This window comes from Botryllus schlosseri, chromosome 13 (genome assembly GCF_051294905.1).
Source record: "Botryllus schlosseri isolate E-star chromosome 13, Bs_hap1, whole genome shotgun sequence".
NCBI classification, from domain to species: domain Eukaryota; kingdom Metazoa; phylum Chordata; class Ascidiacea; order Stolidobranchia; family Styelidae; genus Botryllus; species Botryllus schlosseri.
This window is the reverse complement of record NC_137248.1, coordinates 9347917-9360739: the sequence shown is the minus strand read 5'-3', so window position 1 is coordinate 9360739 and position 12823 is coordinate 9347917. Positions and strand designations below refer to the sequence as shown.

Genomic DNA, 12823 nt, shown 5'->3' with positions numbered 1-12823 from the left:
TTTGAATAAGACCTAAGACCACGGTAACATGCTCGAACCAAAGCTAGGTTGGTAGTAAAAAAGATGCATTTTGTCAAATAATCTTCGGCACAATCACGGCTATCGAGAAAACACAGAAACTCCTGCTCGGTGACAGCAGAAATGCAGCCAAATGTCACGCCATCTTGTGCAGTTCGACTAGGAACACAATGTATGTCGTGTTAGAATGGAATATTACAAAAATTGACTGAATTTTGGCCAACCGCAAAGCCTTATCATGCATAGCTTGCTGTCATTTCCCCATGAAATATCATAATATACCAGCATAACACAGACAGCAAATCTGTTGCTAAAAGACATTGTTGAGTACAGCATCGATTACGTTGTACTCAACTAAAACAGTCCATAATTTACGGTAATAACGGTTTGTTATCAACCACACAGAGTAATGATAAATGCATTATCACATACAGCCTTGCGATTTACTTCATACATTCAAGCACTTGCTACTGATAAGGAAATCATTCAGCGGGTGCATTTTACTAAAGCACCAATGCACAATGTGGGCAAGAGGCATTAAGAGTCCAACACGATGTGAAAATTACGATGTTCAGAATCCATACACATTTCGACTACATGGTAGTCTACGAACATAAACTATTGGTCAATAGCTATTCAAAATATTTAACCCGGATACAAACAGAATTCGGAAAATTCAGCACATCATCAGTTCATATATGCCAAGGGTTCTTAAAAATGGGAGTTCATGGACCCCTCGGGGGTTTGCAGACTGGTCCATGAAAGGCCAATCTTGAAACTACAGCGATAAAACGGCATTATCCTTATTTTTGAGTTAGGGCCTTATATTGTCTTATTTTCAGAGCTCAACACAGGTCCCAATATATGGGTTTGCAGACTGGTCCATGAAAGGCCAATCTTGAATGAAACTACAGCTATAAAACGGCATTATCCTTACTTTTGAGTTATGGCCTTATATCGTCATATTTTCAGAGCTCAACACAGGTCACAATACCCACACAGACGATATGAACACTAATAATTGCACTACAACTGGTGATTAGTCTGTTGACGAGGACTGTGTGAAAAATTCAGGGGTCCGTGTTAAGAAAAAGGTTAGGAACCCTTGATTTATGATAATCATCTGACGCTAGTTAATGTGGCATAGCAAAGTCCATGAACAATTCCGTACATTGGAGGCACATCAAACATACGTCTCTGACGAATTCAGGCACAACCACACAGCTACACAAACAGCTTACGGCCATTGATGTACTGTTGGCCACGTAAACGTTTCAACAAATTTTCTCTGTCCAAACACGACAAACACTAGATTTTGTGCGTTCCCGTCTCTCATGAGCTAGCCTATGATTGAAATGATTGAATTACAAAGACAGCGTGTTTCACGCCGTTAAATCATTGCTTTCATATTTCTTTTGGTCGTATATTATCGCCGATATCTTATTCCCACCGAACCACCGTCCATTCATAGCGGCCACCGCTTTTTCGCAATCGGCACTCTTTTCAAATTCCACGAATATTTTCACGATAATATCTGCGTCCTCTTCTTCGCCCTGCCTCTCTTGATATATAATGACCCTGGTCACACGTCCGAATTTGCCGCATTCCTCCGTAACTTCACCTTCCAAGTCTTCATCCATGTCGTCTGCCGACACCATGTCTTTCAGAACCATTACTTTGCTTTCGCTTTTTCTCATCAGCTTTTGCATGATCAAGTGTCGTTGCGAGCTGCCCGATATGCTGACATTGCCTTCTTGCTGGCTTAGAGTCTGTGATTGTAAATTGTCGAGTTTCATTAACGTGTTAAGGTCTTTGGTCTGTTGCTGTGCAGCAGAAACAGCTGGCTGTTGCCCTAACCCTGGATTACCAGGTAAGGATACGGCAGGAGTGGCGCCCGTTACGAGTCCAGGCTTACTCGAAGCCATAACTGCGTGAGGCGGTATCAAAGCACCTTGCGCGGCGAGCGCAGCTTGGATCGTAGCTGGCGCGACTTTCATCACTGGTTTTGGCTTTGGCGGAGTAGGCATGACTTTAATGCCAGCTGCTTCCTGTGCTAAGATTTTTTGTGTAGCAGCTGCCGCAGCTACTGCGGCAGCAGGAGGTAACCCGCTAACAGCAGCATTGACAGAGCTTACAGACACATTCGGCGGAGTAATGGCACGGCCCACCCGTAAAAGTTGCCCTCCTAAATCAAACATATTCATGCTCGATATGGCATCCAACGCCGCTTGTAAGCTATCATACTCGATGAATCCGTAACCACGGTGTTTCTTAGATCCGAATTCTCTGCCGAGTTCGCACGCCGTGATTTTACCGAACGCGGTAAACACAGATCTAATATCTTCTTCGTTCAAGTCCGGATGAATCGAAGCGACATAAAGTCGATTGTATTTTTTCGCGTCTTCAGCAAGCTCGTTAATAATAGGAGCGGCTTGACCGATATTACTAGGCCTGCCGACTTTGATGTTTCTTCCGGCCATCTGATAGGATTGCATTTGTTCGGTGGCTAATTGCGCGGCCTCCGGTATCTCGAAATCTATGAAGCAGTATCCTTTGTGCTTGTGAGTGATTGGGTCGAACGACATATCCATGCTTTTCACAGGTCCAAAAGGAGTGAATGCGTTCCGGACCTGATCTTGAGATATATCGTAATAGATGGAACCGACGTATACTCGGCACATGATGGCTAACGCTCTCTGCCGCTGAGCAGCCTCTTGTATCGTTGACATTTGCTGTTGCTGATGTTGAAGAGTTTGTTTTACAAGTACTGTTTTTATGCTTTGCTCCATGGCGTACTTTTTTGCCTTTGCCAGCAGTGATTGCTGGTGTGACGATAGACTTGGCAGCTTCAAAGGAGGAGTTACTTCCAACTTTGGCATACCAGTCGCTCCAAAGACAGAGCTTCCTCCAAAAATAGCATCTCCTTGTGACAAAGCCATTTCTCTTGGCACCGTGCTAAGGCAGTAACATAGGCTATGCAGGAAAACAAATTGGAATCATTTTATTGAACCAACCAAGTTTTGATGAAGTAGGATGGTAGTTTCCACACTGACAACAAGGGCGTGATTTCTGACGTGAATGCTAAGAGGCGTGTCTTAGACACAGGCACCGAGCTATAATTAAACCAGGGTCAGCCAGGAAATAATATTGGCGCTCGAATGAGACGTGACAATGGTTCTTAGTCGTCTTTTTTCATAGATCAGGATCGATTGTCTCACTCCGCACCCTTTGCCATAATGGTGAAAGATAAGTGGATTAGATTGAGCGCGCCGCTACCATAATTGTTTGGATGATGGATTTTACGAATAAGACGTTTTTTTTTCAATGTTTTCGTGGCATATACACCGACTCACGATATACATACCGCACACATGATTTGTGCATATGCCTACCACTGGTGCATATTATGCTGCAGTACAAGGAAGGTGCAGAAATAGCCTGGTAAGAAAGAACGAGTGACGTATTGTGTTACATTGTCACATTGAGCCTCATACACTGTGTCTTGTATTGTAGTCAATTTGCCATATGCTCACCTATTTATTGTATCAAGGAATATTCTGACTAAAGCGCAGAATGTGCTGACTGACGCCATAAAATGTTGTTTCAGTTGTACGTTAAATCAGGTGCAGATTAAATAGACCTCAATTAAGCTAAGAACTTCATTCATGGCAATGGGCAATGGGCATTATACCGCCACAACACACCATTTTACATTAGCCATTCCATTACATGGTGATTATGATTAGTACAATTATCATATAGAACTGTAGGTTAAAATGTATGTTACCAATTCTGAAAAGATAAGCATTTTTGCTACCGTAGTGTAATTAACAGGGATTTGTGTCTTGAAATTATGATAAATCTATTATTTTAGTAGGCTATTCCCTATTCGATATGCAGTATGATAAACCATACTATATTAACACAGATGCTATAACTGCAGTTGAACACATTTGCATTATAAATTTTTATTTCACAGCCATACTTTGTTATCCAAAAGTAAATATAATACTAACATAACATGTCAAACGTGCACCTTCGGTCATAATCTCACATTGTGCGATTCACCGAGTTTCGTTTGCATACAGCTGAAAAATAATAGACCGGTTTCTCATAATAGTACTCATTAACCGCGTTCGCTGAATAACGGATACACGGGAATAGTTACGCGCAATAAATCACCGCACACGCGATCGAATCATTCTACGATAAGATACGCAAATCCAAGTTGGAATAGGCTACATATACTCTGTAGTCTGCGAAACAGAGTATTTCAAGGTTCAACCAACTTGGGTCATTATATTTAGGTGAGGAATAGTATCTGGATTTCTATTATTACACAACCGCACAGCAATAACACCGGTCCTGTCACCACACAACAGCAATTTACTTTACCAACGGCCCAGACAACCGAACCTCAACCTCAACGCTATACGCACGCGAATGCGAGTTTCGTTCGACTTCAAATGATGGCTCATCTCGAATGGAGAGACCGATATCGGTGGTCGCTAAAGAGCTGCAGCTTTTGATCCGATTTTCGTGGCAAGATATTTTGTTAACTCTGAATACTGTCGAAACATTCCTAGTAGGATTTTTAATCTCTTGTAAATTTCAATTAATACAGAACATCAAGAATTACGAAAGTAGGAGTGTAATATATTAACAGCCGTCGCTTCCAGACAAAGCTTTCAGGAACGTAACCCATGACTCATGCATCTTGATATTCCTGCTTTAGTAATATGAGGCACTAAGAGGTCCTTCCCTCTACCACACATCCTTAGTATCTTGCTTAGGTTTTGTCAAACCGAATGCCGTAGTCTCAACAAGCGAACTGCAAGCCATCAGCCAATTTATGGCGACACACAAAAATAGTAGATTCTTCATAATAATATAAAAACTACAACAAAAATGCAATGACGTGTCCCAATTTTCGCAATCGTACAACGTTGCATGAATCGACAAACATCAACGATAAAAAGGAACCAGCCACCATGATACACGGCGGCGTATAGCAAGTGAAACCAAATTTACTGTAGAAGGCCTTACTAATATTACAAATGCATTGAAGCAGGATAAAATCAGAGGTGGCATCACTTTATACCAAAGACTGTCAATGGAAACTCTATAATATGATAGAGAGGTAACATATTAAATGCTACTCTCGTGTATCATCACAGCAACAAACTCCAGAGATGTGATTTCTTCAGCAGATGAGTAATGGATCAATGGACCTTTTTTACCATGGAGTGACATCTACTCCCTCCAAGGGATGATCATCAGAACAATTCCGCTCTTCATCACGTCTGTTCGGACACGAAATCCAAAGGAGGCAGTGGAGGTGGATTACTGACAGCCGCTACCGACAATCCACCTTCCATGCCTCCGTTGGTGGGATGAGAACTAATGAATTGATCGAATTTCTTCACCGAATCATCCAGATTCTCGACGTCAACTATGGAATCTGTCACGACATGTTCTGTAATAATGGCCGACGCAGGCACTTCTGATTCCGATATTGAAACTTCTTCGCTGTAATCGACTTGCGCGCTTTCTATCTTCGGCATCTTTGGAGTCTCTGGTGTTGTTTGGGTGGAAGGCATCTGCAAAGTTGAAACCTCATTTTAACAAAAATCTCATTCATAGAGCCAAGATTAATCCAATCAAACTTGTGTGGTCCGGAATCAAATCAGACCGAAGATCTGAACATCAAGAATGAGTCACTGAAAACAGGGTTGGTGACTCGAGTCATTTTCATTAAAATGAAAAATGATTTGACCAAAGTGGGTTTCACAAGACGTCAACTCGGACTCGAGTGAAAACACGACTCGGACTCGACGCTCTACTCCATACCTTGGACTCGGTGGTGAATTGAAAATGACTCAACTTGACTCGAGTCAATACTATACAAGTGAGATTGACTTGTGTTTGGTTACAACACTGACAGGAAACAGTTTATGCAAGCATTGGGTCGGTATGTAGTCATTATTGAATGTTCTGGGAGACAGTGAGAGTTGGTCACTAATGAAGTACTTCTACTTTTCTGGATTATGGAAGTAGATTTTTGTGGTTTGCTTGCACCAATTACTCAGGTTTAGACTACTTCTACTTCAGTTTTTAAAGAATAATTACATTTTACTTGCTTGCAAATTACTACTCATATTTGTACTTGAGTAGAAGTTTATGACCAACGATAACGACTGCAAGTACTACATCTGGGAATAGCAATAGAGTGACACGACTTGCAAGGTAGGAGTGCACCATTCATAAAGTCATTCTCAATATTTTGTGTATGAAAATTTAATCGAGGAGTATAGGCTAACACAGGGGCGGAGCCACTTCTCCGGTCAGCGGGCCTGATATGGGAAAATGAAGTACTCGACAGGCCAGAATACAAAATCGATACATTAATCGTGAATATATCCACCTATCCAAGGAGTAAAACGTGTTGTTAACTTCAAGTCTAAAGCATAGAGACCAAAATCAGTATTCAATGAATTTTATTAACCTAATGTACTTCAATAGTTATTTAAGGAAATCAGACATCTTTGGTCGATCAAAGTTGACAAGTTTTTTCAACTCTGGCTGCAAGTCGGATGTAGAAACCCATAGTAAAGACTGCACGTGAACAGGAGTTATATAGGAACGTATAGCCCCGTCTTGTCGAAAAAGTGAGCTCGCAAATGTATGTAGACCTGAACAGAACATGTAGTTTCATGACCATCTTTTTCAGGTCTGAAAACTTGAATTCATTCTGTGTCGCATAAAATTTGTCTTACTTTCATCAGGGATATCTGGATACCCCTGACTTTCAGATTAGAATTTCAATTTCAGGGTAGAAACTCTGCGGGCCGTATATGTTGCAGGCCCTGGCTTAACAGAAATACCGAATTTCAATGTTGAAATTTTACATTAGAATGAAAATATCATAAATTTTGTTCCCCTGGTTCATTCGTATTGTTGTATAAAAATTGTTGGTATAAATTTGAATCACAATAATTCCAATAATTAAATTAACAAATATCGGTCACCAGTGCAAAATATTGGCATCATAGGCTATTGCTAACACGTCATAAGTTGTAAGTAAGGATGACATATGCGGTTCAATCTAATGAATAAATGCTATCATGCAATCATAAGATATTTGGAAAACAAGGAGGTGAATGAATGGCGTTACCATTGGTGCTCCTGAATTTCCAGCGGATTGACTCGTAGGGGCAGAACGCTTTTTTCCAGCTTGATTAGTTTTCTGGGTTTGTTTTCCCAATGGCATTCCAGCCTCGCCATACACTTTTCTTTTTATAGCATGTTTCACTTGGCTCCTGAAGACAATGTTTTGAAAAAAACATGTAACATGTAACGATTAATTCACTATAGACTTACATGGTTCGAGTTTTCACCGCCGCAGTTACTTTTTCAAGGTCGTTGCCGAACTTTTGAACTGCTTTTCGCAATAGATCAACTTCTTCATCAGTCCATTTGGAACTGGAAATATACCAAGTTTGTACATATACATTTATTATCACAGGTCAGTATGGCTTGTACCCAGGAATTGCCTCATTTTGAATGTGCAACTGCATTGCCAAGTCTCCCAGTTGATTGAAGGCTTTGGATGCGGCAGCAAACACTTCACTCACCTATCATAAAAATAAGTGTACCATCAAAAACACAAATTCAACATGGAACAACACAGATTAGTTTTCTATAAGCGATAGTACTTCACAGGCAATATACTTTGCATAGAAATTCAATTAATTAAGTTTAACATTGAAATTAAGTTGAATGGAGCCTATTGCTAATAATTTTATCCTTACAAAAATGCCACAAGATTGCGATACAAAGAAAAGATTGGAAGGTGTCGAAAAGACTTGGAATCTTTGAATAAGGAGTGCAAATGTGCCAGACGATGTGCAAGAATTCGTGAATGAACGTTGAAAACCTGTTTTAACAAAAGTGTCGAATGAAACCGACAGGTATAGCTAGAGAACTATGAGTTAACACTAAACAAGAGACAGTTGAATACACCAATTGTGAAGTAGCCAACGGCATCCCACGACCCTCTGTCCTATAGACAGAAGAACTGTATTTATTGGAACAAGATAACTTGTAAAAAACGCACAAGCCTTGACATACCTTGCTAGCAGCACTGCCGGAAGACATTACGGTTTTACCAAAACTCGCCTGTATACTTTCTTGCAATTCTACAATCAGCCACTGCAGTCATAGAAAAACAATCAAACAATGGTCGCTAGTAGTCGTAAACGCGCGAAGCGAAGCACAAAACTCGGTTCCGGATGAACAGTATCCCTTGGACTAGGGAGCAATTTGCTATTTCATTTCGCTAGTGTACTATGTTATTTGCCGGCATTTCAAGCAATAAAGTAATGTATAAAATATATATCATTGGCCTACATATTTTTAATGTACCGATTTTACAATACTGATAATATTGTTTGCACCTATAATATGCAGACTACGAGAATAATTTTACTCCAAACATACAGCGATCCTATGATAGAAGCAATAAATATTAGTCCGAGTCGTCGAGCCCAATATCACACTTTGAAGGAAATATCGGTTAAAAATACAGACAATTTTCGTGCCTTCACCGTTTGGTAGAATCAGAGAATCTATAATCTACTTGTGACAGGTTTCCACAAACAGTTCCAGCTCGGTTTATTAGCAATTTTTATCAGTTCAATACACCACAAAAATTGCGATACAATGAAAAATAGGATGGTGCCGGAATGACTTGGAGTAGTCTTTGAAATCAGACACCCGCCTTGGCCTATGCGATGTAAGTGAAGAAGAGGCAAGTAAAAGAAGATAATATAAAACAGCAAGTGACAAAAAGGAGGTGGCATATGTCACGGAAGGCGAGATCAATAGATCAAGTCGTGGTCTGGTAATCTTGAGGACGGACTAGTATTCAGTTAGTAGAAATTGCTTGTATTTCGACTTGAATGTGAACTGGACATGCCCAAACATAGCAATCGCAGTAAAGCCATAGCTTTACCATAGCCCTTATAAAGGCTATGGTAAAGCTGTTCGGATAAATCCTCTGACGATTTGTAAATGCGCCATATCTTTTAGATATCGGCTGAATTTATCGGGGTTTTCGGAGAAGGTCCAAATTATCGGTATCGGCTCAAAAATCCGATATCGGCCGGCTCTAATTATTATATTCGGTGATCGGAGCCGAATCAGCTGAATACGACTACCGGAGATTGAGGTTTTGCCGCAGACCATCTGCAGTCTTCCCGTTCCCGTTCCCGGCTGCTGTTTTGAAACTTTTAGGTGGTCGTCTCGAAAAGGACAGGGAGGTGTTTTCGCGTGTGATGGCGCACTTAATATTGTTCGTGATATCGCTGGCATTGACGCTTACGAGTTGCTATGGCCGTGTGCTTGAACTTGACGAGCGATTTCGTGAAGCAAAGAGCAACGGAGAATGGCTTATCATGTTTTACGCCCCGTGGTGCGGTCACTGCAAGCAGCTCGAGCCAACATGGATCGAAGTAGGCGACCTAATGGAGGAGATATTGCCTGTGCATGTGGCGCGTTTGGATTGTACCAGGTATTCATCATTGTCAAGCTCATTCGGCGTCCGTGGGTTTCCCACTATAAAGTACATCTCCGGTGATATCGAGTATGAGTACCAAGGGCCGCGTACGAAACGAGACATCATTGATTTTGCAAGAAAAGCAAGAGGACCAAAAGTTTCTACTTTGAGGGACAAATCTGAGCTTGAAGCAATCAGAAATAAAGAAGCAGTGTCCTTTTTGTATGTTGGCGACGACGATACAGATCTCAGAAAGACATACGAAAAAGTTGCTACGAAACTGTTCCTCACGAAAAGTTTCAACGCCATCCCAACCAGTGAGTTTCCAAGTGTCGCTAATAACCCTGCTGTTGTCGTCTTCAAAGATGGTACATTCCATGAAATGCCGTCTTCGGCGGGCGCGAGAGAGCTTTTGACATGGATTGCATCGGAACAAACACCAGACTTTTCTGAGCTAACAGGTATATCGTACCATAGCTTGAAAAACACCGGTAAACTGTACGCTGTCGCAGTCCTGCCAGATACAGGTGATGAAGACCTCAAAAATGCTGCTAAAAGTCTGGCCCTAGCGAGAAGTGACGTGTTCCGTCCTGAATTTGTGTTTTCTTGGGTCAAGGGAAATGCTATTATTAACAAAATGACGTACGGGACGATTAAAACGCCTAATTTTGTGGTTTTCAATGCCAACAATTACGAGTATTTCGTTTTAAATGGTGATGACGATACGGGCGAGATCGGCTCGGATGAAATCAATTCATTCCTGACCAACGTACTGAACGGTAAGTTAACTCCGCTGGGCGGTTCTGGATTTTTCAAATCAGTCGGACGTTTTTTCGTCGACTCCACCGGTATGGTCATAAATTTTTTCAAAGAAAACCCTATCATCGCTAGCTTGGTTTTTGGTGTGCCGACATTTCTCATCAGCTTCTTGTGCTACTGTCTTTGCACGATGGAAGAGGGAAGCATGGAGGAAGATGATTACTCTGATGAGGAAGAGTATGAGGAAAACGCCGAGCGTCCTCCAGAATATGGCGAGGAAGAAGGTGCAGACACCCTTCGAAGAAGACACCCTGGATCTGGTGAAGGGGAGGAGTCTGGCGGCAATGCAAATGAAGCGCAACAAGACGTTGAAGATGAATCCCAGAAGGACAAATAATACCTTCTTTGGCTTATGAATCCGAGATGAGCATGAATTTGAAAAAGTGTTTGAATATTTCTGGTCAGATGTATTTACGATGTTTTCGAAGCTGGATTTGGACTTGGACATGAAGTTTTTACTAATTTCCAATCCAATTTTCATGTGATTTCTGTCATTATTGGATTTGGAAGAGATTCTAGATTCGGATCTAAAATCCGGAAGAGCAATTATATTAAGGTTGCCATACGTCCGGAATTTCCCCGATATGTTTGAAATTTTACTGTTTGAACTGCGTCCAGGAGGAAATGCTGAAATATGCTTAAATGTCCGGAATTTTGAAGGCTTGAAGCTGAAAATATTTTATAAATCACCAGAAACAATATCTAATTTTTGTTAAGATTCGCGCCGTGCGCGATTTAGTTTCACAAATATTGATTTTAGTATGGACTAGTATAGACACCCCTGACCTCACAAAAGCTACAACAAAAATGAATTGAAATAACTACAATAAAAAATGAATTAAAATAACTATCATTTACTGTATTAAGACTAAGTGTAATTGCAATTTTAAGAGAACCGTATATTCCTGGTGTCGGTAAGAACGTTGGATGCGTTAGTCCAGAGGTTCTCAAACTGGGGGATGTGAAAGCATCTGAAGGGGGGCGCGAAGCTGCTTATGTCAAAAGAAAATATTTTTCGCGCCTCCAATTCATTGTTGAGGCTCTGTGTATAGTCCAAATTTCATATTTGAGAATTCATAACCCTCCGTGCCATCAAACTATCCGTTTCGATTGCTAGCATTCTGGTTGCATTTTGTGATATGACGATAAGGGGTGCGCAACATTATTCACTATCATAAAGGGGGGCGTGTCTAAAAAAGTTTGAGAACCACTGCTTTAGTCAAAGGTGTTGAAATTTATCGGCCACCAACATAGGCCGTGAGTAAGTCTGGGCAAAGGTTCTGACCATTTTCAGTAATCAAGTTACCAAACTTTAAGGTGGGCCACGGAACATTTTCAAATCGCGTCGAGACCATAAAAGGTTGGCAACCACAGGATGTGCAACCTGCTGGTGCGAATCAAAATATCAGCTCATAACTAGTCTTATCCGTGGGTCATGAACATAACTAAGCGATGTACATTGTACAATTACGTTCCGTGCATTTTCAAAATCATCATCTCCGCCTGCTCTAACTGCTAACTTTGATTGCGTGGGCTGAGAGAGGGAATTATACAGTGATATATGAAGAAACCAATATTATTGACAGAATTCATTCACAAATTTCAACGACCAGATGCGCATAGTAAGCCCACCAGTAATTGCATCGATCACCACGTAGTGGGCCATTGACCAGAGTTTTTGGTGGCGAGAGTTGGCGAAAAAGTACTGTTTTGGTCCTGGCTACAACCACATATCTGCTATCAAACACACGGCAGGCAGGCCAGACAATTTCATCCGACCCTAGCAATCACCAGAGCTCAAATTCGAGACTCATGTTAAAAAATCCATTCCTGTATGCAACCGATAGGCAAAGCATTGCCAGTGTGATGTCATATATGTTCATAACTCATTTAAAACTCGCTAGAAGGCGTTAAAGTGTGTCCGGAATTCGGGCCAAACATGATAACCCTAATCTTTATTCATAAGTATGAAATCTGCTCATCTTGGCTATCAACATCAAAATCGGCTCGTCGCGATGCAGTAACCACAGACACTGTGTTTTCCATGATTTCACGTAATTTTCAAAGTTCTGTTCGACGCGATATTTTTATTGCTATTGATGTGTGTTCTTTGTTTCAATCAGAACTGAATCATGTGGATTATATTTTTAATCCGACATGCTGATGTAAGCTTGTTAGCCAAGTCCTGCAATAAACTATTCTCAGCAAAGCTTAGCATTGTCTGTTTTTGTGCAGCTGAGGATGTGTAATAATAGAAACATTAATCTCCGCCAAAGGGAAGTAATCTGATCAATGCAGTAGTCCTTGATTACAATTGAGTCAATTATTGCCATAACTGTCCACTCAATTGCAAGTAGAAGTACAAGTATGAAACTGAAGGCCAGAGATGTGGTAGGCGATCATCGGTGACAGCTTTCAGGATGCAGCTTT

The 12823-nt window shown here is 41.0% G+C and overlaps 3 protein-coding genes across 3 annotated transcripts; 1 reads left to right on the top strand and 2 right to left on the bottom strand.

The window, feature by feature from the left end:
- Positions 1–43: 43 nt before the first annotated feature.
- LOC145453403 (poly(U)-binding-splicing factor PUF60-like) lies at positions 44–4463 on the bottom strand. Its single transcript, XM_080331378.1, has one exon. It carries the CDS (start codon positions 2955–2957, stop codon positions 1401–1403), a length of 1557 nt encoding a protein of 518 aa, XP_080187504.1. The 5' UTR covers positions 2958–4463; the 3' UTR covers positions 44–1400.
- Positions 4464–4850: 387 nt separating this feature from the next.
- Positions 4851–8296, bottom strand: LOC145453410 (uncharacterized). The gene is made up of 5 exons (XM_080331384.1): positions 8149–8296; positions 7561–7652; positions 7399–7500; positions 7193–7337; positions 4851–5618 (listed from the first exon to the last, which is right to left on the bottom strand). The coding sequence occupies exons 1-5, from the start codon at positions 8173–8175 to the stop codon at positions 5316–5318; spliced, it is 669 nt and encodes a 222-aa protein (XP_080187510.1). The 5' UTR covers positions 8176–8296; the 3' UTR covers positions 4851–5315.
- Positions 8297–9214: 918 nt separating this feature from the next.
- On the top strand, positions 9215–12607 carry LOC145453406 (protein disulfide-isomerase TMX3-like). Its single transcript, XM_080331380.1, has one exon. It carries the CDS (start codon positions 9354–9356, stop codon positions 10728–10730), a length of 1377 nt encoding a protein of 458 aa, XP_080187506.1. The 5' UTR covers positions 9215–9353; the 3' UTR covers positions 10731–12607.
- The last annotated feature ends 216 nt before the right edge of the window (positions 12608–12823 follow it).